The following is a 25,914-nucleotide window of genomic DNA, read 5'->3' on the forward strand; positions in this document are numbered from 1 at the left end:
GTGGTGTTGGGAGTATGGTAAGATGACACCAAAATCTGTGCAAGGGTTAAGATGGTAGAGGAGTGCAATCTAAAAATCCAAAAAGATTTAGATGTGCAAGGGGAGTAGGCCACACATTGGCAAATGGCGTTTAATTTAAGATAAATGTAGTGTCATGCTTGTTGATAGGGCCTACACAGAATACACTTATCATTTGCAGGGAACAATACTGAAAGAGGTTGAGCAAAAAAAATCTTGGTGTTATTGTGCACAGATCACTAAAGGTCCATGACCAATGTAGAGAAACTGTAGCTAAAGCTAACAAGGTGTTGGGTTGCATTAATAGAACCATTCAGCATAAATCAAAGGACACCATTTTGACAATATACAGGTCGCTGGTCAGGCCGCATTTAGAGTACGGTGCCCAGTTTTGGTTCCCCCCACATGGTGGGTGATGTAGTGGCTTTGGAAAAGGTCCAGAGGAGAGCTCCAAGAATGATTCCCAGCTTAAAGAACCTCAGCTACTCATAGGCTCAAGGACCTTGGTCTATTTACTTTGGAGCAGCGTAGACTTAGAGGTGACCTGATAGAGGTCTATAAAATAATTAGAGGGCTGGATAGCGACCCTATGTTGGTATGTAACTATAGTCCAGCGGAGTCAGGAATGGGGTCGGGGAGGAAAAAGAGATTGCAAAATACTTGCTAGAATATTTCTTGTGCACCTGATCTGATATCAGACCTATTAATACACACCTCTGGCTTGAGGCTGTTGGCAGATCACCTGCCTCACAGACTGTCTGAAGTCAGTCCCATGGGTTTCCCTGCACAGTGTTGTGTTTGTCTGGTACAGAAGAGGGCAGGTATCATTGCACCTGCTCAGCAACAAGCTACAGTACCTCACAGTGAGGTGACCGTGGCACGTCCCACTGCAGGATTCCTCTGTTTTGTTTGTCTCCGATCTTTCGATTGCTTTCTTGCAGTTGGATTCGACCTGGTTCAGTGATTCACAGGTTGCTGGGAAGCCTGAGCTGTGATCTCAGCGGCGCTGACTAAACAAGCCCACGGGAGCATGAGGTATCCTGTTTATCACACTGCGCCAGCTTTAACCCTTTCCTGGTCGTCCTGTTGGTTTAAGGGGCAGCGTTTTGACGGAACCGACCAATGGTCTGAGTTAACAGATCTCAGACAGGGCACTGTGATTGCTCACAGTGGCCCGGAATTTCCCCGGAGCTTCCCCCACCAGCCACCGTAACTTCGCCAGCCAGAAACAGGTCCGTCATTCGCTTGAAGGAAGTTCCTCCCATGCTGGTCGCCTTGAGGTTCTTCACCCTTACACCCATTCTCAACGAGTGAACCCAGACTGTGAGTGGCAGCGGAAACAGGGTTTAAGTTCAAATGGTGCAGTGATTGACCTTTCCTTCCAATTATACCTTTTTAAGGCCTCATCTCATTCACAATCTTTCAACAACTTGCATTTATATAACGCCTTTAACATAGTAAAATGTCCCAAGGCACTTCACAGGAGTGATTATCAAAGAAAATTTGACACCGAGCCACATAAGGAGACATTAGGACAGGTGATCAAAAGCTTGATCAAAGAGGTAGGTTTTAAGGAGCGTCTTAAAGGAGGAGAGGTAGAGAGGTTTAGGGAGGGAATTCCAGAGCTTAGGGCCTAGGCAGCTGAAGGCACGGCTGCCAATGGTGGAGCGATTAAAATTGGGCATGCACAAGAGGCAAGAATAGGAGGAGCGCAGAGATCTCGGAGGGTTGTAGGGCTGGAGGAGGTTACAAGAGAGGGAGGGGCAAGGCTATGGAGGGATTTGAAAACAAGGATGAGAATTTTAAAATCAAGGCGTTCCCAGACCAGGAGCCAAAGTCGGTCAGCGAGCACAGGGGTGATAAGTGAACGGGACTTGGTGCGAGTTAGGATACGGGCAGAAGAGTTTTGGATTAGCTCAAGTTTAAGGAGGGTGAAAGATGGGAGGCCAGCCAGGAGAGCATTGGAATAGTCAAGTCTAGAGGTAACAAAGGCATGGATGAGGGTTTCAGCAGCAGATGAGCTGAGGCGGGGCAGAGATGGGCAATGTTAAGGTTGAAGAGTCTGGATTTTTCTAACCTTTTCTCATGTCAGTCCTCTGACACCAGGGATCAGCCTCTTGACCTTCCAAATAGAAAAGCTTACCATGAAAAAATGCCAAGCCCTCTCCTTCCAAAACCCGTGCACGCCTATCCCAATTGTGGACTTGTCCTAAACATCCAGGTGTACCAAACTGATCCGTTATGCTATATAAACCTCAATCCCACTTCTCGACAGGTATTCATCCAGTTCCTTTTCAAAGGCATCTATTGACGCAGAAGGAACTACCTTTTCTTGTAGCAGAATGCAACGTGTGCTAAGTCACCCAAAGGGAGAGTAATCCCTGACCATGGATTGTGGTCGTGACTGTCACTGGTAAATAGGCCGTACAAGCCATCATCCCAGCCATGATAAAAACCACAGTCACCCTGCGTTCACCAGCAAAATGATGATTATCACTGTACAATTGTACACATTGTAACGGAATATCTTTTATAATAAGGGTTTTAAAAAATGTATTAAAAGTTTAGTTTAAGTTACTGCATTTATTCAGTCAGCTATCCAGCATTTAGTGTTTTTCTAAGAGACTCAGTATTTTTTCACAACTAGCAGACGGATCAGCTCCATTCCACATGGACTGTGGAAGGCATCGCATGTCTTCTAAGATATGCTAATATTGGAGATTGGCTAGAACAATGGAGAGACAGAAATTGGTTGATAGACCAACCCCGAGATCACATTTAACGGTCTGGGATGGGTCTAAGACATCTCATGTTCCTTTGAAATGCCTGACAGGGAACATCAGGGTAAATTGATTAGCAGTTAAGACAAACAGGGTGGCCATTATCTGTTGAAGGGAGATAAAATTGTTGAGGTGCTAACCACAACAGTTTTGATGGCTCAGAGGGTTGGGTTTCTAAAAGGGATATGAACCAAGCCCAAACCAACACCTACTTGTAGAGAAGCATGTGTGGAAAAGGAAGACAGCTCAGCGAGAAGGAAGCAGGCAGTGTTCGAGGCAGAGACAAAGTTACTCTCTACCAAAAGGACAATGGGGATCGCGCAGAAGGTATGGAAAGAGATGTGTTGGTATCTATCCCGGTTCATAAGAACATAAGAAATAAGAGCAGGAGTAGGCCATACAATCCCTCGAGCCCTGCTCTGCCATTCAACCAGATCATGACAGATCTTTTACCTCAACTCCACTTTCCTGCCTGATCCCCATATCCCTTGATTCCTCTAGAGACCAAAAATCTGTCTATCTTAGCCATGTATATACTTAACGACTAAGCATCCACAGCCCTCTGGAGTAGAGAATTCCAAAGGTTCACAACCCTCTGAGTGAAGAAATTTCTCATTTCAGTCTTAAACGGCCGACCCCTAATCCTGAGACTACGCCCACTAGTTCTAGACTCTCCAGCCGGGGAAACAGCCTCTCAGCAACTACCCTGTCGAGCCCCCTCAGAATCTTATGTTTCAATGAGATCACCTCTCATTCTTCTAAACGCCAGAGAATATAGGCCCATTCTACTCAATCTCTCCTCATAGGACAACCCTCTCATCACACGAATCAATCTAGTGAACCTTCATTGCACTGCCACTAAGGCAAGTATATCCTTCCTCAGATAAGACCTAAACTGTACGTAATACTCCATGTGAAGTCTCACCAAAGCCTTGTACAATTGTAGTAAGACTTCCTTATTCTTGTACTCCAACCCCCTTGCAATGAAAGTCAATATGCCATTTGCTTTCCTAATTGCTTGCTGTACATGCATGTTAACTTTTTGTGTTTCTTGTATGAGGACACTCAAGTCTCTCTGAACACCATTTAAAAAATGTTCTGTTTCTCTATTCTTCCTACCAAAGTGATTAACTTCACATTTCTCCACATTATACTCCATCTGCCACCTTCTTGCTCACTCACTTAACCTGTCTTTTATCCCTTTGCAGACTCTGTGTCCTCCTCACAGCTTACTTTCCCACCTAGCTTTGTATCGTCAGCAAACTTGGATAAGTCATTGATATAGATTGTAAATAGCTGAGGCCCAAGCACTGATCCTTGCGGCGCCCCACTAGTTACAGCCTGCCAACCTGAAAATGACCCGTTTATCCCTACTCTCTGTTTTCTGTCCGTTAACCAATCCTCTATCCACACTAATATGTTACCCCCCCAACCCCATGAGCCCTTATCTTGCGTAAAAACCTCGTGTGGGACCTTATTGAATGCCTTTTAAAAATCCAAATATACGACATCCACTGGTTCCCCTTTATCTACCCTGCTAGTTATATCCTCAAAAAACTCTAATAAATTTATCAAACACGATTTCCCTTCATCCCCAACAGTTTGGTAACACGGGACGCTGCGCTCTGCAGGCTGTTCCCTGGGACGCATATCGAGACAGGTATCAACTGCTGCTGGAAGACCATCAACTCGGTGAAGGAGGCCCTTTGGTCTGCCCAAAACCTGTTGGTCTTCCATTTGCAGGAGCTGTCCACGAGTGTTGCCGACTGGCACACTCCAAGGTCCAGGAGTATGTGCTGCGGGATGCATTGAAGCGAGGTGCGGCCTACGCAAAGGCTCTATGGGGAAAGGCCACTGTGTAAGGCCACCCCACTTTGTATTGTACAAAATGTATTAGAAGATATGTACTGTTGTTTTGAATTGTAATAATGGGATCATAGTGTGGATGATCTGCATACACTATGGGATCATAGTGTGTATTGGTTTGAACTGCAATGCCTGAAATTGTATCTTTTTACATTGATCTGTGTGACTCTTTAAATTTTATGAAATAATGTATATTTTGAAATTTAGAAAAAAAAGGACAACGAGGTAATATAATTCCTTGTTCTTTGATAAATAGCGCTTAATTACTTGCATATATTAATCCTTGCTTTTGTTCAAATATAAGATCATCACTATAACCAATTGGTATCAGGTCGAAATAGTCTTACAACATCTAGGATCAGATCATCACAATCAAAATCAACTATTCAAAGAAAGTGCCCCTTGGCGACAGAATCCACATACATGGGGTCAGCTTCCACGCATATGCTGATGGCACCTAACTCTACTTCTCCACTACGTCTCTCAATCCTTCCAGTGCCTCGGTGCTGTCTTGAGTACCTGTCTGACATCCAGTCTTGGATGATTTTTCATTTCCTTCAGGTAAACAATGGGAAGACCACAGCCATCATCTTCAGCGCCCAGCCCAAATTCTATACCCTTGCCACTGTCTCAGTCTGAACCAGGTTGTTCGCAACCTTGGTGTGTCCTGTTCAACCCCGAGCTGCGTTTTGAAACACATTGCCTCTTCATCACAACACATATCCTCTCCATCACAAAGACCGCCTATTACTACCTACATCTGCCACATCCACTCTACCTCTTGCTGAAATCCTTTGTTATTTTCAGACTCGGCTATTCTAATACTCTCCTGGCCAGCCTCCCATCCTTCACCCCCTGTAAACTTCAGTTCATCAAAGCTCTGTTGCCCTTATCCTATCCCACACCAAGTCCCACTCACCCGTCACCCCTCACTCACCGAACCTCCATTGACTCCCACCCCTAGTGCCTCAAATTTAAAAATCTCATCCTTGTGATTAAATGGTTCCCCTCCCCCAGCACTACAAACCCCCCCAACAGGACTCAGTTCCTCTGCATCTGACCTCCAGTGCATCCCCCCCTTTCACCCTACCATTAGCAGCTGTGCCTTCAGTCACCTATGCACCACACTCTGGAATACCCCCCGCAAATCCTTCTGCCTCTCTACCTCTAGCAAATCCATCTCTTTTATCACGGTTGTGGTCACCTCTCCCAACAACTCCTTCTTTGGCTTATTGTCCAGTTTTCTTCCTTACTTCCGTGAAGCACCGGTTGAACATTTCTTTTTAAACTGTAAAGACACAACTTTGCTGTTGCTGCTTATCAGCAACTTTCCTGCAGTCTTGCCCACGGTCTGTTACAAGATAGTGGCAGAAGTGGGAAAAAGACTTCAGAAACTTGTCACCTTGTGGCCAGAGCCTACAACTACATTATGATGGTTGACATAACAAATTTTGATGGGAAACCTGACACAAAAGCACGACCAAAAATTGTGACAATAGGAAACGAGGTTTGTGGGCAGCAGGGGCACATCAGCCTCAAGATTTTTATTATATAGATGTACAGCTGGTACACTTTAGGAAAGACATCAAGGCCTTAGAGAGGGTACATAAGTGATTTACTAGAATGGTACCAGGAATGAGGGACTTGAGTCACGTGGGGAGACTGGAGAAGCTGTGGTTGTTCTCCTTAGAACAGAGAAGGTTGAGGGGAGATTGAATAGAGGTGTTCAAAATCATGAAGGGTTTTGACAGAGTAAATAAGAAGAAACTGTTTCCACTGGCAGGAGGGTCAGTAACCAGAGGACACAGGTAATCGGCAAAAGAACCAGAGGGGTGATGGAGAATTTTTTTTACGCAGCGAGTTGTTATGATCTGGAATTCACTGCCTGAAAGGGTGGTGGAAGCAGATTCAATAGTAAATTTCAAAAGGGAATTGCATAAATACTTGAAGGGGAAAAGTTTGCAGGCCTATGGGGAAAGAGCGGGGGAGTGGGACTAATTGGATAGCTCTTTCAAAGAGCTGGCACAGGCACGATGGGCCGAATGACGACCTTCTGTACTGTATGGTTCTACGGTATAATTGAACCAACTTCAACCCTTGAATAGCAGACAGTCCGAGGTGGCTAGAATGGCAGCCACGTTTGACCTGCATGAAACAGTTGTTTATTTTTGATAAATTACAGCCAGAGTAAATAATTCCCACTGTGACTCGGCAGGTCAATCAGACAAATTTCTGAGCAATTGCCAACACTTTGGAATAATCGCCTTCCAACTTGCGCAGGTCAGTGGGGATAGGCACCTTGATGCGCGTCCCTGTCGGATTCCCGTTATCTTCAATGAGCACGACGTTGTTGGAGTCGAATCTGGCCGTCATACGTGGGCCGGGCATCCGATGGCCGACGATCAGAGCCTTCTTCTTCTGCCCTTTGATCGCCAGCAAAATTTGGTCTCCCACTTTACCAATGCCGTTTTTGGTATACACATGGATGCATTTGGGCGGTCTGTGGTAAGGGGTGTTGCCGAGAGAACTGTTGTCCACCACTCGCACTCTGGTCATTTTCTGTATGGCTGAACAGGCAGCCGAGGCACTGGAATGAGGAGAGAAAATAAAGGGCAGTTTCAATTGTTAGAAAATACACGCACCCATAATCAGGGTTGAAGTTTTTTTCCCCCTTCTAACTTACTCCTTTCCCGTGCTTGCATTTTGGTACAGTTCCGTCACTCTCCCGTGCCTCATCCAAGTGGTTGATTATAGAATCATAGAAGTTACAACATGGAAACAGGCCCTTCGGCCCAACATGTCCATGTCGCCCAGTTTATACCACTAAGCTAGTCCCAATTGCCTGCACTTGGCCCATATCCCTCTATACCCATCTTACCCATGTAACTGTCCAAATGCTTTTTAAAAGACAAAATTGTACCCGCCTCTACTACTGCCTCTGGCAGCTCGTTCCAGACACTCACCACCCTTTGAGTGAAAAAATTGCCCCTCTGGACCCTTTTGTATCTCTCCCCTCTCACCTTAAATCTATGCCCCCTCGTTATAGACTCCCCTACCTTTGGGAAAAGATTTTGACTATCGACCTTATCTATGCCCCTCATTATTTTATAGACTTCTATAAGATCACCCCTTAACCTCCTACTCTCCAGGGAATAAAGTCCCAGTCTGTCTAACCTCTCCCTGTAAGTCAAACCATCAAGTCCCGGTAGCATCCTAGTAAATCTTTTCTGCACTCTTTCTAGTTTAATAATATCCTTTCTATAATAGGGTGACCAGAACTGTACACAGTACTCCAAGTGTGGCCTCACCAATGCCCTGTACAACTTCAACAAGACATCCCAACTCCTGCATTCAATGTTCTGACCAATGAAACCAAGCATGCTGAATGCCTTCTTCACCACCCTATCCACCTGTGACTCCACTTTCAAGGAGCTATGAATCTGTACTCCTAGATCTCTTTGTTCTATAACTCTCCCCAACGCCCTACCATTAACGGAGTAGGTCCTGGCCCGATTCGATCTACCAAAATGCATCACCTCACATTTATCTAAATTAAACTCCATCTGCCATTCATCGGCCCACTGGCCCAATTTATCAAGATCCCGTTGCAATCCTAGATAACCTTCTTCACTGTCCACAATGCTACCAATCTTGGTGTCATCTGCAAACTTACTAACCATGCCTCCTAAATTCTCATCCAAATCATTAATATAAATAACAAATAACAGCGGACCCAGCACCGATCCCTGAGGCACACCGCTGGACACAGGCATCCAGTTTGAAAAACAACCCTCGACAACCACCCTCTGTCTTCTGTCGTCAAGCCAATTTTGTATCCAATTGGCTACCTCACCTTGGATCCCATGAGATTTAACCTTATGTAACAACCTACCATGCGGTACCTTGTCAAATGCTTTGCTGAAGTCCATGTAGACCACGTCTACTGCACAGCCCTCATCTATCTTCTTGGTTACCCCTTCAAAAAACTCAATCAAATTCGTGAGACATGATTTTCCTCTCACAAAACCATGCTGACTGTTCCTAATTAGTCCCTGCCTCTCCAAATGCCTGTAGATCCTGTCCCTCAGAATACCCTCTAACAACTTACCCACTACAGATGTCAGGCTCACTGGTCTGTAGTTCCCAGGCTTTTCCCTGCCGCCCTTCTTAAACAAAGGCACAACATTTGCTACCCTCCAATCTTCAGGCACCTCACCTGTAGCGGTGGATGATTCAAATATCTCTGCTAGGGGACCCGCAATTTCCTCCCTAACCTCCCATAACGTCCTGGGATACATTTCATCAGGTCCCGGAGATTTATCTACCTTGATGCGCGTTAAGACTTCCAGCACCTCCCTCTCTGTAATATGTACACTCCTCAAGACATCACTATTTATTTCCCCAAGTTCCCTAACATCCATGCCTTTCTCAACCGTAAATACCGATGTGAAATATTCATTCAGGATCTCACCCATCTCTTGTGGTTCCGCACTTAGATGACCTTGTTGATCCTTAAGAGGCCCTACTCTCTCCCTAGTTACCCTTTTGCCCTTTATGTATTTGTAGAAGCTCTTTGGATTCACCTTTGCCTGATCTGCCAAAGCAATCTCATATCCCCTTTTTGCCCTCCTGATTTCTCTCTTAACTCTACTCCGGCAATCTCTATACTCTTCAAGGGATCCACTTGATCCCAGCTACCTATGCATGTCATATGCCTCCTTCTTATTTTTGACTAGTGCCTCAATCTCCCGAGTCATCCAAGGTTCCCTACTTCTACCAGCCTTGCCCTTCACTTTATAAGGAATGTGCTTACCCTGAACCCTGGTTAACACACTTTTGAAAGCCTCCCACTTACCAGACGTCCCTTTGCCTGCCAACAGACTCTCCCAATCAACTTCTGAAAGTTCCTGTCTAATACCATCAAAATTGGCCTTTCCCCAATTTAGAATTTTAACTTTTGGGCCAGACCTATCCTTCTCCATAGCTATCTTAAAACTAATGGAATTATGATCACTGGTCCCAAAGTGATCCCTCACTAACACTTCTGTCACCTGCTCTTCCTTATTTCCCAAGAGGAGGTCAAGTTTTGCCCCCTCTCTAGTCGGGCCATCCACATACTGAATGAGAAATTCCTCCTGAATACACTCAACAAATTAGCCGACATAAGCCGACAATCTAGGAGGATTGTTGGGGAGAGGGGGAGGTGGAAGGGGAGGAAGGCATCAAACAAGCCTGACCTTGCCCTCACATGACCTCCACACACATGTACTTTCCATTAGGACTCAGGGGAGTGATCAGGAATGGGTATTCTGGTTGAGTTCTCCCCTTCCTAACCCAGTGAAGCCAAGATCATCTGTACCGCCACTACTGCTACCTAGGCTCAGACCAGCTAACTCTGCTCAGAGCCAGGACTGAACACAGGGGGCCTTCCAGTTTTGTATAGCTCAGTATCACATCAAGCCAACATGGGGAGTCCCAGGACCTCTTGAGGTATTACCAAACGTCCCAACAAAATTTATTTTCACAATAAAGGGATGGCACAGTGCATTGGAGGCACAACCCATGGTGCTATGAAGTTGGCACATGTGCTCTTTATGTTCACAATCCTCAACACAGAGAGATTCTATATGAGCAGTGCCACAGTGGGGAGGCATCGAGCTAAACCGAGTGCTTTCCCGCAGGGAGGGAAAGGTGGCATGCCAACTTGGATCAGTGCACCTTTGGGTTGGAAGGTTGTGGCTTCAAGCCCACATAAGCCGACAATCTAGGAGGACTCATTACGATTTAAGGTGATTAGCAAAAGAACCAAAGGCGATGCGAGGAAAGACGTTTTTTTAAAACGCAGCAAGTAGTTATCGATCTGGAATGCGCTGCCTGAAAGGGTGGTAGATGCAGATTCAATTGTGGTTTTCAAAAAGGAATTGGATAAATATTTGACGGGAAAAAATTTGCAGGGCTACAGGGAAAGAGCGGGGGAATGGGACTAACTGGATTGCTCTTACAAAGAGCCGCTCGGGCTCGATGAGCCAAATGGCCTCCTTTTGTGCTGTAACGATTCTATGATTAACACAATACTGAGGGAGTGCTGCATTGACAGACGCCGTCCTTCAGACCAGACGCTGAAACTGCCCAGTCTGCCTGCTCCATTGGATGCTAAAGATCCCTCGAACAACACAACAACAAAAAATAGATCAACTGGCCAATCATATCATTGGTATTTGTGAGATCTTGGTGTGAATTTGCCTACATAACAACAGTAATTGCACACAAGTAATTCACTGCCTGTGAAGTGCTTTGGGGTGTTTGAGAGATGCGATAAAGCTCTATATAAATGCAAGTCTTTCTTTCACATCACCACCGAGGAAAGGTGCCCTCTTTAAGTAGCAGAAATAACCGTGCAGTAGGAAGATAAAGAGCAACCCACTAAGCTGTTGACTGGAATTCCAGGATTGATAGACGAATGGTGCAGTACCTGAACATTCGGCTCATTGCTTCTGCTGTACGAGTCAATGGCACAATGCTCTTCCTGAACAGCGCCATAGGGAACCTGAAGACAAGAACAGAGATCGTACTGAGGCATGGCATGCCAACTGGACGGCCGTAACACATCATTGATTTCTCTATCCAAGTCCCTTTCGAATTGGCTAACTCTATCTGAAATCCTTTCACAATCTTGCACCCAATTACTCCATTAATGAATTCTGTTTGTTAAGTGCTGGCTCCAGCTTTAACTGCCTCATCACAAAACTAACCTTTACGATAAATCAAACACAGAATTTTCTGCAACCCACTGACATCAGTAGATTATGCAGTCAGTTACTGTTAAATCAGGTCTCCCGTCTCCGTTTTTTGCTCTTCTCTCTTGTTGGGGTAGAGTTCCGTAGGCACTAGCCACCCTCTGGTACTTCGCCTAAATGGCCATTTTCATGTATGAGCCTTCACAGTGCGTGTTGGTGGACTATTCAGCTGTGGGGGACAGGAAATTACAACCAAGACTAATCATGCCCTCACCTGATGCCACACATGCACACTTTCCAGCAGAATAGCGATCATTGGCAGGAATCCTGGCTGATTTTTCCAGCCCTATCCTGGTCTAAGGGTGCTGCAGCCAATAGCACCACTCCTGCCACTGTGGCTAACAGCAGCTAGCATAGGGAATGGGACCTGGAACCTGCCCAGTCAGTGAGGCTCAGTACCACACCGGGCAGCGTATTTACCACACAGGTATTTACCACTTCAGGTTTCATCAAAACTTGTTTAATATTCATACTATCTGCTCTGATCTAACATACCATCCCCTCAGCAGCCCTATAATTTTACTTTCCAACTGCAAAATAATTCCCTTATTAATTAGAGTCTCTAAAGAACCACGTCAGGTCTGGCTGACAGTGAGTCACACAGCTGACGTTTAATCAAGAGGTTCAGATGACAGTGTAAAGTTACGAGAAAGAGAGATAAAAATCAAGCAGCATATGGACATCACTGAAAGTATGTTTAAACTGTAGCCTTGCTCCTCACTCATCTGTTCGCAATTTAATAAATTCTAAAATCAATAAAATGAGAGCAATGTTAGTGACCGTTAAGCACAGAGCCAGAATAACATTGATCGAGGACATTCTAACGGCATCACTGCAGGACCAGGGTATATATAGTTCAGTCATGTTCAGAATACGGCTTTGGGACCATCTGTGGCAAATATTTCCTTTCACACTGTGGCCCTTGGCAGATTTACTGCTTTATCTGACTTTGGCCAGCCTGTCCCTCTTTCTGTTGGCCTTCACTTGGCACCTGCTCTCAGTGTCATGATGGGAATGATGAAACAAAGAAACGTAGAAAATAGGAGCAGGAGTAGGCCATTCGGCCCTTCGAGCCTGCTCCACCATTCAATGTGATCATGGCTGATCCTCTATCTCAATACCATATTCTCCCCATACCCCTAGATGCCTTTTGTGTCTAGAAATCTATCTCACTCCTTCTTAAATATATTCAGTGACTTGGCCTCCACAGCCTTCTGTGGTAGAGAATTCCACAGGTTCACCACCCTCTGAGTGAAGAAATTTCTCGTCATCTCAGTCCTAAATGTCCTATCCCATATCCTGAGACTGTGACCCCTCGTTCTGGAACCCCCCCAGCCAGGGGAAACATCCTCCCTGCATCCAGTCTGTCTAGCCCTGTCAGTATTTTATATGTTTCAATGAGATCCCGTCTCATTCTTCTAAACTCGAGTGAATACAGGCCGAGTTGACCCAATCTCTCCTCATATAACAGTCCTGCCATCCCAGGAATCAGTCTGGTGAACCTTCGCTGCACTCCCTCTATGGCAAGTATATCCTTTCTTAGGTAAGGAGACCAAAACTGCACACAATACTCCAGGTATGGTCTCACCAAGGCCCTGTATAACTGCAGTTATGAGCTCACTGCACGTGGAAGTTGCAGCCACAGATCACTTGATGGGGCAGAATTCCCGAGAGTGGTCTTCGAGCAAGCCGTTGTTTGGGGTTGAGGCCCTCAACCAAAAGTTAAAGAGTAACATGAGTGTACGGGAATGATCTTGCAGAGTTTAAGCAGCTTCAAGAGCTTCAGTTACATGCCCACAGTAAGCTTGCACAGTCTGCAATCTTTATAATTTCACCAAAGCTTTTAGCTTACTGAGATGATTAGATTATTTACAACGAGGCTGTCCAAATGGCAGCCTGTGAGCCATATGCGACCCTTAGCTGCCACAATCCAGTCCTTGAAGCCCATTAGCTCGGTCCTATTGGCGCTTATATTTCTTAGTCAGTGGTCTGCCTGTTTGAATTGGAGGGCCTGGAGGTTTGCTTTGCGAGTGGTTGCCTTTTATTGGTGGATAAATCCTGAATCAGAACATTAAGAGCCGTTTAATACTTTTAGGCCAAGGTGTATGCAAGTTCATGGGAACATTGATTTATCTTTACATGTGGGATGCACACCTGCAATGCTCACAAATAGCTCGGACACTCCTGATTTAAAAGAACCTGATCGTAGCTGCGCTAGGATCTGGCATTATCGGAAACCCTCAACCAAATTACAGCCGCATTAGAAACTCCCAAGTGCCCAGAATTCACTATGTAGACACTTTGACTCTAGCACATTATCCTAGCTATGCCCGGTTTGTTTAAATGTTAAATATTATTCATGGTCATCCTGATCTTATGACTGGGACCTAATAAATAAGTACTGCACATATACCTAGTATAATTCTAAACGCAAATTGGAGTGCAACTTTGCAATGAATCTGTAAACCATTTCCATTTTCTGCAGGTTTTCCAAAATTCTTAATGCCAACCTACTGTTTCTAAACTTACGGTAGATCAATAAAAGCAATGAGGTGGCCATACAAAGATTTATTCCCTCCTCCTCTGCTGATGGAACTGACAGGCATGTACAGCCCGCTTGCCCAAAATTCAACTCTTCATGTACTAGTCTAAACAACAAAGGGGCCATTTTAACTCTCTCCGATCAGCGAGAAAGGAGCGAAGGGTGTGACACTATTTCCTGCTCCGATCCCGTTGATCCGCAATTTTAATGCCACTGGTTTTGGGACGTACATAAGACTCTGATGGAATTTTAACTCGCTCCTGATCCCCACCAGGTGAAGCTGCTGGGAAGCCAGCGAGGCCCTCTAAAGGTTAAGTTTAAAAAAACAACTTTCCTTACTGGGGCTCGGAGGAGCAGGAGTGCTTCTCCAGGCCCCACAAGGAAAGTCCAAGCCTCTGCTGCCCTCTCCCCAACTGACAGACCCTCGCTACATCGCCTCCCCCGGGCTTACCTTGCTGCCGAAAGCTTTCTGTTTATGCATGCAGGTAGCCTCCCCGATTAGCATCCTCTCCCACCAGCCAATTGCAGCTGACCGGGTGGCATTTAAATGAGGCCGTGCAGTTAAAATCTGCCAGGCTCCTGACTCACACTCCCGCCCGGAATTGCCATATGCTCCCGCTGGGACTTAAAAATCGTCCCTCAAGTGCATGCAGACCATTTGACCATGGGGGTGGCTATGACAACTGAGCCTGTTTCTATCTCAATCGATATCCAGGCAGGATATCCAGTCTTTCCAGCAGGAGTCAATGCAGCTGGAACCGCAGATTATTTTATTCCCCCTACCCTGGGGCCACCATGACCGTTTGTAATTCCTACTATTGAAATCAGCCAATTTAGTATTGACAAAAGATTGAATCTGGAGCGTTCCCAACTTGTGCAACTCCGAACCATACGAGGCAATACAATTACCAGAAAAATACCCTTAATATGGCAAATTTTCTTTTTTCATCCCATGAGGGTGAATATAACATCCAATCTATGAGAATTCATCTGGCCAGTAACTGATTATTTCTCAATAAACCCACCACCTTCTCCACATGGCACCTGGGATGAGGGATTTTAGTTATGTGGAGAGACTGGGGTTGTTCTCCTTAGGACAGTTAAGGTTAAGGGGAAATTTGATAGAGGTGCTCAAAATCATTAAGGGTTTTGGCAGAGTAAATAAGGAGAAACTGTTTCCAATTGCAGAAGGGTCGGTAACCAGAGGTTACAGATTTACGGTGATCGGCAAAAGAGCCAGAGGAAACATGAGGAAACATTTTTTTTACGCAGCGAGTTGTAATGATCTGGAATGCACTGCCTGAAAGGCTGGTGGAAGCAGATTCAATAGTAACTTTCAAAAGGGAATTGGATAAATACTTGAAGGGAAAAAATTTACAGGGCTATGGGGAAAGAGCTAGGGAATGGGACTAATTGGATAGCTCTTTCAAAGAGCCAGCACAGACATAATGGGCCGAATGGCCTCCTCCTGTGCTGTACCTACTGTGATATTAACACACAGTGTACTGAGTATTGGTGTCCACTCAGACATCCAGTCAGCAAAACAAAACAAAGTGAATCGATACGGAGTTCACAGTTGAGATAGCAACACCCTGGAGTAGTGACCGCTTTGGGGTCTCATTTCAAGGTTTATGTAATAGCTACAAAACACTCAAACTTTGCTTGCAGAGTTTTGGATCATCCGAACCCCCGAAATTAAATTACAGCTTTGTAATCAGTCATCAGTAAATGGATTCATCCCCCCCAATTGTACTACATGTAATCGATCACATCCCAACTGTCACTTTTTCTAGAGGGTTTTTCTTTAGGACTGATGTTTTTCTGTTAGGCCTCACCATGGCGAGACTTAACTCATGGTACCAATTTCAGGTCCTCAAACTATAGCAGCAGACACATGCATGTCATCCCATTCAGTTTGTGACCCCAAGTGAATCTGTAGCATTTTGCTGATACAATAAAAGGTGCTATGTTGTCATACTGACTGCCAGCAAATCCATACATCTGTGCTGTTCCTGACTCCTTACTGAATGTGAAAAAAAACATTTAAATTGTTCTGATTAAACCAAGGCTTGCTCATCTGCACATTTGGCAAGGCTGCATAATTTCAAACAGAAAAGTCCACATGGCAACACAGCAAAACATTTTAAAAATTGAGATGACAATAAACACATTCTCCTTAATAATAATGGATTCATCCCCCCCAATTTATAATATTTAAATCTCTAACCCTCTGGAAGAAATATATATCCATTGTCTATATGAGGGTGTACTGCCTCATGTCACCTGGAACCAAAAGCCAAGTGACTCTGTAGTGGCAACCTCAAACCTTTGGTACTCTGTACCAGTCTTCCCTGCCCACTAAAATCTACAGGCTTTTAAACCCAAGCTTGGCATCACCAAAGCACTCCTTCTTAATTTACCTCATCTTCTCTCATGTCTATTCAGTCTTGGAGTTGGCCTCCGCGGTGGGCCTTTCCACTAGGTTTCAGCGACTAACAGCAGATCATTTGACCGCTCCAAGGGACATCACAGCCTGGTTTGATCCTGTCCTCACAGTTACACATGCACTTTTCTTCCAAGAGTTAAACTGGACAGGGCTCGAGAGAGAGAGGGAATCTGGATCGTTTCTTCTTCCCCGACCCCTTTTCCCCCTGGGGACACTGACAAATCTGGGACAGGGACCACTTGCCCTCCGGTACCTCACCCTGGTGGTCATTCTTCACACCTGAATGTACGGGCAGTGAAATTCAACCGGCTATTCAACCACAGGAGGCATCACAACCAAATACCCATCCTCACCCCACACACACACACACACACACGCCAGACTTTCCGGCAGGATCCAGTGAGACCCACCACCACACAACAGATTCCCTCCGCCCCCTCAGGGGCACCGAAACCAGCCTTAGCCACTGCCGATAACAATGAACTACAAACCCCCCCCTCCCTCCTCCTCCCACCCAGACAACCAGGGAGCGGGGGCCTGGGGCCTCGACGCCGGGCCCGGGTCTAAGATTAGAATAACCAACCACGCAGCGGGGCAGGGGGAGTGATGTGGGAGCAGGAGGGAGGCTTACACGTGAAAGTACTGCAGGTCGAAAATATTACCAGAGAGAGAGAGAAGCACCGCTCGACCAACAACCACTCGACGGACGGACGGACAGCTCGGCCTCGAGCTCGGCCGCGCAGCGTGACGGCGTCACGCGACGCAGTAACCATGGTAACACCTCTGGATCTATTTTAAGGGACTATTTTTAAATTTGTTGTTGGGCAACAAGTTTCTTTACTCGGCACTGACAGTATCGTCGTCAAAGCCCTAATTTGTTTTTTTTGGGTTTTTTTTTTAAATGCATTATCATGCCGCGCGGCTCGCGTTATCTTAAGAAATCTGAATTATATCTTCGTTCAACAGTCTGAAATAAAAGTTAATACGAAAAAGAAGAGTTGTTGGAAACAATGAATTTATTTCAAACAAAAAATCAAATCAAAAAAAAAAGGCGTCCCGAAAAAAAAACTGAAGGGGCGATGCTGTCGTGCGAGGGAGCGGGAACGGGGGGGGGGGGGGAGGGGAGGGGAGGGGCGTGCCTTCGATGACGCCATCACGTGAGGTGCGGGAGCGGGGGGCGTGTCTTCGATGACGCCATCGCGTGAGGGGCGGGACTTCGCTGACGCCATCGCGTAAGGGGCGGCGGCGGAGTGTCTTGGCGGCTGCTGCTGCTCCTGCTCCTCCTTCTTCTCCTTCTCCTGCGGTTAGTTTCATGCCTTAGATATATATTTTTCCGGGAGAGGGGCACTTGTTCGCAGTGGCGTCGGAATTTTGAAGCCGAGCTGACTTTTGTTTTATATATAAAATTCATTGTGACTAACCTTTAATGGATCCAGGGTTTTAGCGGCGAGCCCGAGGAGTGAGGTGGAGACGGACTTTTGGTTGCTAAGGCCGGCTGCTGTGCGCGCACAGGTAGGGGCCCGCCCGCCCACCGCTTGTTGTCCCGCGGTGGGAGGGAGGCTAGTTGGAAGAGGCACGGTGCAGCATTGCAACGGATGCAGAAATATCTTATTTTCCCCCAAATGCAAAAATAATCAGCTTTTAATTCTATGGGGCTTGTTGCGGCGGCGGGGGGGGGGGGGGGGGAAGACAATTGTTTACCTTTTTTAAAAAGCGCATTTTAATTTTTAAATGGGTTTATCAAAAGTAATGAAGCGTTAATATTTTTTTTAAAACACGTTTTCGCAGTAAATAGCGTGCGTATCTTAATACTAGGCAATAGCACCAAGAGTGGGCTGCTGTGAATAATTTCAGCATCAGTTAATTTCCGATTTATAAATCCCGACAGAGTTTTGAAGCTGCAAATTACTGCAGGTAGGGAGGGGATTGGGAATTTTTAGTAAGGATTTATTTTCTTTTTATTTATTTGTTCACGTGAGTCTGCTTTGTGCGCCCGTGTGTGGCATATGTTTACAGCTTCCCCCCCCCCCCCCGCCTGTAAACTAGAAGAATCCTTAATACCGTCTTTGAAGCAGCAGCATTTCAATCCTCTTAAAATTTACGCCATTTCAATTATTCCACATATTGTAATTCAATTAAATATAAATTTGCACGCTTTTCGCATGCTGTTCGATTCGGCGACTGCTGTTGCTCATCGTATTTTTAAATAATTGATGTGCATTAACAGACCAGTCAACGAAGGCCACTATCATGTCGGTGTAAGGTTCCCCTTAACCGAGCGCTTGTTTACACTCGAATTCATTTTGCTCCACGATTGCCTTTTTTTTTCGCTGGGAGGGGGAAAGATATGGGGAGGAAAACTGGAAATCCGAAGTAAAAGCTGAAGAATGCTGGAAATGGACAACGGGTCAGTTTTGACCTGAAAAAGAATGATAGGAAAAGTTCTGATGAAGCATCCTACCCTGAACTTTAGATTATCTCTTTCGAGCGTTTTCTGTTATTTAGAGGCAAGTTTTTTTTTAACTCTCTGCTTTTCCCTTTCATTTTGCATGTTCCTCCCGTTGAAGGTGCTAACCCATGCCAGGGTATGGTTCTGAGTGCCAGCAGCTCTCTCCAATGCCCCTTTACTTCAAGTGAACCTATTTGAGTGTTGGCAAGCAGTTTATAATGGGAGGGGGGGAAAGGGAATTCCAATGGAATTTAAATCTACCATCCTCTAGCATCCACGTGTAGCTCCAGCATCAGTCTCTGGCAATCAATCAGACATGGCAAATCTGGATCATTCTCATGTGACCCTGAGCCCAGGGGAGGCTGGATGCATGTCAGTGGCCAACTGTAGCACTTTCATCTAACATCTGAACTTTGGACTTTTCTGTCCTGTATGGTCTAGTACCACATCTGTGTGTATTTTCCCTTTGGGGCTGTCCATAAAGTAAGTGTGCCCTGCAAAACATAGGGGTGGGGAGCATGAAAGGAGTGACTTTCAGAATGGGCACTAAAGTACCCTGTGGGGAGGGGGAAGGTTTGCTGAATGCCATTTTAAATCACACTTGATACTTTCTTTATAATCTGTAGGATGTTTTGTATGAATAGAAATAAATTAAATTTGATGTCAATTTTGTTGGGGTGTGGGGGGGGGGGAAGAATTGGGAGTTTGTGTGGGACATATTGTGATTTTTAACATATGTACATTGTGAGCAGCTTCTTTGAGCTATTGGAATGCAAGTAGTGAAATAATGTGGATTTTCCATTATATCGATCAATACAAGTATTTGTTTTTTGCTCACAAAGGTGAGCAGTTTTATTTCCAAGACTCATTCTACTTGGGGCAACTTGTTGCTTGGCCTCTCCCGGTGCTGCACTCCCCTAGCTGTTGAGATGCATGTGATGGGAACCGAGGAATCTGTTTCTAATTGAGATTTGCTGACAGTAGCCGTTTCAGTGACAACTGCGTACTTCCATTGCTATGGTGCCGATTATCCAGCACAGCACGGGCTCCATTGCAGTTTGATTACCAACAGGAAAGACTTGGATTTATGCAGCAATTTATGCCTCAAAGCATTTCCCATAGAACAAATTTCTTTGAGGTATAGTGACGGTTACGTAAACACATACGGCATCCATTTTTCAAGTAGCAAGATCCCACAAACAGATGTGAGATGAATGACAAGTTAACTTTTGGTGGTGTTGCTCGAGGAATTTTGGTCTGGGCAGCTGGTAAACTCTCTAATTTCCCCATAATGCTGTATGATTGAGATGGGGGCCACGATTTAATATCTAATTCAAAGGCCAGCATCTTTAGCTCTCCCTTGGTACTGCACTAGAGTTTCAACCTAGATAACTTCTGATATGGATTTGAAGCCACAATCTTTTAACTGAGGTGAACATGCTACAAATCCAGGGATGAGGGACTTTAGTTACGTGGATAGACTGGATAGAGAAGGTTGAGAGGAGATTTGATAGAGGTATTTGAAATCATGAAGGGATTAGACAGAGAAATTGTTCCCATTGGTGGAAGGGTCAAGAACCAGAGGACATAGATTTAAGGTGATTGGCAAAAGAATCAAAGGTGACATGAGGAAAAACTTTTACACAGCGAGTGGTTAGGATCTGGAATGCACTGCCCGAGTGGGGTGGTGGAGGCAGATTCATGGCCTTCAAAAGAGAACTGGATAAGTACTTGAAAGGAAAAAAATTGCAGGGCTATGGGGATAGGGTGGGGGAGTGGGACTAACTGGATTGCTCTTGCATAGAGGTGGTATGGGCTGAATGGCCTCCTTTTGTGCTGAAACCTTTCTATAATTCTAAACTGAGCCAAGTTGACATTACTGTTCAATCTGAGGTCTAGCAGAGCAGCATATCGTTGATTCTGTCAATGTTACGACACTAGCTCACTGCTGTTCCTTGTGTGGCTTTGCTCATTATTCAAACTGAAGCTTCCTCTTTGATTCACTGAAAGTGAACAAATGTATTGTATCCGTTGTTATTTCTCACTAGCCTGCTGTCTGGACTTGTATTAGCTAAAGACTTTGTTCTTTTTCCTGCTTAATAATAAATAGATACAGAGAGTGAGCACTTTTTGTGCTTACACAGTTAGTGCTGTACTGTACTTGTTGGGTACAACGTAAAGGAGTATTGTTCTGTAGGAATTTCACTGCCTACAAAATCAATGTGTGAAAACGGCAAATGACCTGTGAAATAACACGATGCTCGTTGCGGGTGGTGCCAGTTGCATGGTGATTGGTGTGCTCTTACTATCTTTACAGTTGCACTCCTAACAACAGTGGACACGTTGATATGTTACCCTAGTCTTCAAACATAATGTACACTTGCCAAGTCAGTTATGATGGCAGATAGTGTTGGATGCTTTTCCATTGCATGTTTTGTGTCTTCCAGTAACGCTAGTATTGCAATTTGATAACCTCACCCCATTCCACCCTTATCACCTCCCCTTTAAAATCCTCATCCCAAGTTTCTCCCCCTCTTTTTTTTTTTCCCCTCAGACTCTGAACTTAGCAACTCCAAATATTCGATAATTTCAATCTCTATCTCGACTCCATTTGCCCACTCTTGAGTTTACTGCCATCCTGTTCTCATTAATCCTCTCCTATATAAACTTTCTGACCACATTTAAAGCCACCCTCTTGACTTTGCCATCTCACACGGCCTCTACTCCCGTGGTCTTGATCATGGACAAGGCCATCTCCAACCACTTCCATATGTCTCTCACCACTCACATATCTCTACCTCCTTCCACTCCCCACTTCTTTCTGTGTGCATTCCAGGGAACAATACTCTTCCCGAAGTCACTTACAACTCTCAAACTCACAACTGCTTAGTCTTTTGCCTTCCGTTCACCCCAATACTTCTGCAGCTGTCTATCTGCTCAACCACTCCATCATCTCCACCTTTGCCCTTGTTCCCAGTAAAACCTTTACCGTCTGCCATTCTGGTCTTTCCACCAGTCGGCTCTTTGCTCAAGAGATGTAGACCTGAGCATATCTGGCGCACAACTAGTTTAGCCATCCAACACTAGATCGGTCTGGACCCCATCAAGTGCTATGGACCTTATTCTCTGCCAAATCAACTCCCTTTAGGATCATCCCGTAGAACAAAGTCAACCCCCATCTTTTCTCCACTACCATTCATCATCTTAAACCCATCTCCCTCACCCCCTCCTCCAAGAAGTGCAAGGAGCTCATGGACTCCTTTGTCACTAAGGTTGAGACCATCTGTTCATCTGCCTTTGTTGCTATTCCTGTTTCCCCTTTACACCTAAGCCCTGATCCAACGTCATTCTCTAATTTCACTCCTACCTCCCGTTGTGTTCTTTCTGAGCTCATTTTGCCCATAAGACTCGCCTCCTGCTCCATTCCCATTGAGCTGCTGAAGACCTGACTTCCCTTCCTGGCCCCCATGCTAGCTAACATTGTAAATGGATCCCTCTCCTTGGATACTGTCCCCCTCCCTTTCAAAACCGCTGTCATCACCACCTCCTCAAAAAACCCACCCTCCACCTCTGTCCTTGCAAGCTACCACCTCATCTGCAACTTTCTTTCCACTTCAGAGTACTTGAACATGTTGTTCCAAATTCGTGTCGCTCTTTCCCGCAAATCCATGTTTGAATCTTTCCAATTAGGTTTCCGCTGCTGCCACAGCACACTGAGGTTTAGGGAGGGAATTCCAGAGCTTAGAGCCTAGGCAGCTGAAGGCACGGCGGCTTAAGGTGCAGTGATTAAAATTGGGAATGAGCAAGAGGCCAGAGTTGGAGGAATGCAGAGATCTTGGAGGAGGTTACAGAGATAGGGAGGGGCGAGGCCATGGAGCAATTTGAAGACAAGGATGATCATTTTAAAATCGAGGTGTCCCCGAACCAAGAGCCAATGTAGCCCTGCGAGCCCGGGGTGATGGGTGAATGGGACTTGAGTTAGGATTCAGGCAGCAGAGTTTTGGATGAGCTCAAGTTTATGAAGGGTGGAAGATGGGCAGCCGGCCAGGAGAGCATTGGAATAGTCAATGGGACTGCCCTCATTTGGTTCCTGTCCAATTGTAGCCAGAGGATTGACAGCAGTGGCTTTTCTTCCTGCCTCCACAACATTAGCTCTGGAGTCCATCACGGATCCGTTCTTGGCCCCCTCCTCTTCCTCATCTATATGCTAGCTCGTGGCAACATAACCTGAAGACATGGGGTCAGCTTCCATATGTATGCTGACGACACCCATTTCATTACGCGAGGGAGACCCTTAGTAAAAGTGGCTTGATATATGTGCTTGTGGGCCCATGTAGTAACAACAACTATTTATTTAGCTCATTTAACATAGAAAAATATCCTTTGATGCTTGAGACTTTTTTTTGCTTATGTACGTCCAGCCGCAGAAGGTCTTAAGGGGTGACAAAATGTTTCAGAGGTTGGTTTTGGAGAGGGAGGTGTTGAAGGGATTTAGGGAGGAAATTCTAGAGCATGGGGCCTAGCTGCTAAAAGGCACATCTGCCATTGCTGGATTGAAGAGAGGATGGATGGACAAGAGATCAGATTTGGGGGGGGGGGGGCGATTGGCAGTTTGGCGCTGATGAAGGTTACACAGATGGGGGATTTAAACACAAGGATGAGAATTTTAAATTTGAAACACTGGAGGACCAGGAGCCAATGTAGGATGGTTGAGCAGGACTTGATGCCGGTTAGATGGGCAGCAGAGTTTTTGATAAGCGGAATTTTACAGAAGTTGGAGGTGCGAGGCCAGTGAGGAGATCATTAGAAAAGTTGAGTCTGGGGATGGCAATGGCATGAATGAAGGTTTTAACAAGCAGATGGGCAGAGACAAGCAGGGTAACGGAGGCAGATGGAGAAGATATGGGGTCGGAAGCTCAGCTTGGGGTCAAATAGGATGCTGAGGTTGCAAAAAACTCAATTTAGCATGATACAATGTTTGGGGAGAGGGATGGAGTTAGTTGCGATGGTACGGAGATGTGGTGAGTGCTGAAGACTATGGTTTTGGTCTTCCCAATGTTTAATTGGAGGAAATCTTAGCTCATCCAAGACTGCATGTTCGACAAGCAATCTGATAGCGCAGAGAGATTGAACTAGATGGTGCAGAGGTAGAGCTGGGAGCCATCAGTATACATGTGGAAGCAGACCCCATATTTGTGGAATATGTGGCGTTGGAGATGGGTGCGGTTGATCGTATCAAAGGCTGGAGAGAGGTTGAGGAGGAATAATGCACCGTGGTCCCAGTGACACAGAATATCTTGAATTAACTATGGAAACCCAAAGGATGTCTAGTACTTTTAGGTGATTGTGTAAGTTTGGGTTTGAGGTGAACGTGAAAGCTAATGCAGGATGTTCCATCGTAGGTAGGAGTAGCTTTTGTACACCTCACCCCAAACTTGGTTTACCTTGATGTTTGAACACCGAAGTCTCACCATTAAGATTCCTTTTTTTTAAAAAAAAATAAACTTGTTGTAAGCAGCTATGGTTAACTAACAATATCTATGTGGTCAGCGAGTAACATGAAAGGGATTGATTCTTTGGAAAGTTTACTTATCCTAATAGCTCAACTTCCTCTCTGTAACATATGCAGTAGATGCTGAAGCACCCTTAGGGTATGACTGGATATTTACTAATGTCAATTCAGCTCCTTGACTGGTCTCAGAAACTTATTCAAGCGAATTCTTCCCTTCCCAGGTGGGTATCCAAAAGTCAACACCAATGTGACAAAATACAGGAAGACGTTAATAAACTTGCAGAATGGGCTAGTAATTGGCAAATGAATTTCAGTACAGATAATTGTGAGGTATTACATTTTGGTAGGAAGAATAAGGGGGCCACATACTGCTTGGATAATAAGAGTCTAAATGGGGTAAAGAAGCAGAGGAATCTGGGGGATACGGATACATAAATCACTAAAAGTAGCGACGCAGGATAATAAGGCCATTTTTTTAAAAAAGCAAACCAAGTCCTGGGGTTCATTTCTAGAGGGATAGAATTGAAAAGCAGAGAAGTTATGTTAAATTTGTCTAGAACCTTGGTTAGACCACACTTGGAGTACTGTAAACAGTTCTGGTCTCCATATTATAGAAGGTGCAATAAAGTTTTACTAGGATGATACCAGAACTGAGAGGTTATACCTATCAGGAAAGATTGAGCAGGCTGGGGCTCTTTTTCTCTGGAAAACAGAAGATTGAGGGGTGACCTGGTAGAGGTCTTTAAGAATTATGAAAGATTTTGATGTAGAAACATGTTCTCTACGTTTACCCTTTGTGGGGGAGACCAGAACTAGGAGCCATAAATGTAAGATAGTCACTAATAAATCCAATAGGGAATTCAGGAGAAACTTTACCCAGAAAGCGGTTAGAATGTGGAACATGCTACCACAAGGAGTAGTTGAGGTGAATAGCATAGATGCATTTAAGGGAAAGTAGCTAAACACATGAGGGAGAAAGGAATAGAAGGATATGCTGATAGGGTTAGATGAAATAGGGAAGGAGGAGGCTCGTGTGGAGCATTAACACCAGCATAGACCTGTTGGGCTGAATGGCCTGTTTCTGTGCAGTACATTCTATGTAATGAATGGAGAAAAGCATAACCATTTGGTATTTTATTTTGAAAGGGGTCTAGTGCTGAGACTTTCTACACTTTGGGGAGAATGCCTTTATGCAAATGAGGTGGCACAGCAAGTGTCTTTTTAATTGTAAACCACAAGCTGGCAGGGTGACATGCTGCACCACTGCAAGCTCTGATAACCATCTAAAGCAGCTTTATGCCTTATTTTAAATGTTCTCCTGAATTCCCATTCCTCCTCATGTTGCTGTATTGGGCAGCTGATGGTCTGTGAAAGCAGATATAGAAATTGGCAATAATGTGAAATTGTAAAGAAATTACTGTGCACGTAAACCTTTGACCATTAAGTATATTAAAAAATTTGGTAGAATATGTGGTCAATTGTACCAACAGTAATGCTAAACTAA

General features: G+C 45.0%; 2 protein-coding genes across 7 annotated transcripts in view; one reads left to right on the forward strand and one right to left on the reverse strand.

Moving 5' to 3' along the window:
• Positions 1 to 6,172: 6,172 nt before the first annotated feature.
• mrpl14 (mitochondrial ribosomal protein L14) lies at positions 6,173 to 17,219 on the reverse strand. 3 transcript variants are annotated; one of them, XM_067983932.1, is made up of 3 exons: positions 17,112 to 17,219; positions 11,137 to 11,211; positions 6,173 to 7,251 (listed from the first exon to the last, which is right to left on the reverse strand). In XM_067983932.1, the coding sequence occupies exons 2-3, from the start codon at positions 11,202 to 11,204 to the stop codon at positions 6,885 to 6,887; spliced, it is 435 nt and encodes a 144-aa protein (XP_067840033.1). In that variant the 5' UTR covers positions 11,205 to 11,211; positions 17,112 to 17,219; the 3' UTR covers positions 6,173 to 6,884. The 3 variants fall into 3 exon arrangements, with proteins under 3 accessions (XP_067840033.1, XP_067840034.1, XP_067840035.1); XM_067983933.1 differs by having other exon boundaries at positions 17,081 to 17,206; XM_067983934.1 differs by lacking the exon at positions 11,137 to 11,211 and having other exon boundaries at positions 17,112 to 17,212.
• A 455-nt stretch (positions 17,220 to 17,674) lies between these two features.
• Positions 17,675 to 25,914, forward strand: part of LOC137322096 (CSC1-like protein 2) — a 187,698-nt gene continuing 179,458 nt past the window's right edge. For 3 of the 4 annotated variants that reach the window (XM_067985179.1, XM_067985182.1, XM_067985181.1), the window contains exon 1: positions 17,675 to 17,752. The gene's annotated coding sequence lies outside the window, so the exon portion shown is untranslated. The other variant, XM_067985180.1, reaches the window with a different exon arrangement.

Source organism: Heptranchias perlo, chromosome 5, assembly GCF_035084215.1.
Source record: "Heptranchias perlo isolate sHepPer1 chromosome 5, sHepPer1.hap1, whole genome shotgun sequence".
Taxonomy (NCBI): domain Eukaryota; kingdom Metazoa; phylum Chordata; class Chondrichthyes; order Hexanchiformes; family Hexanchidae; genus Heptranchias; species Heptranchias perlo.

Coding starts and splice junctions, on each gene's coding strand:
- mrpl14 (XM_067983932.1), bottom strand. CDS start 11,204: ATGGCGCTGTTCAGGAAGAGCATTGTGCCATTGACTCGTACAGCAGAA. Junction 7,252..11,136: donor GCAATGAGCCGAATGTTCAG/GTACTGCACCAT, acceptor TCCTCATTCCAG/TGCCTCGGCTGCCTGTTCAG.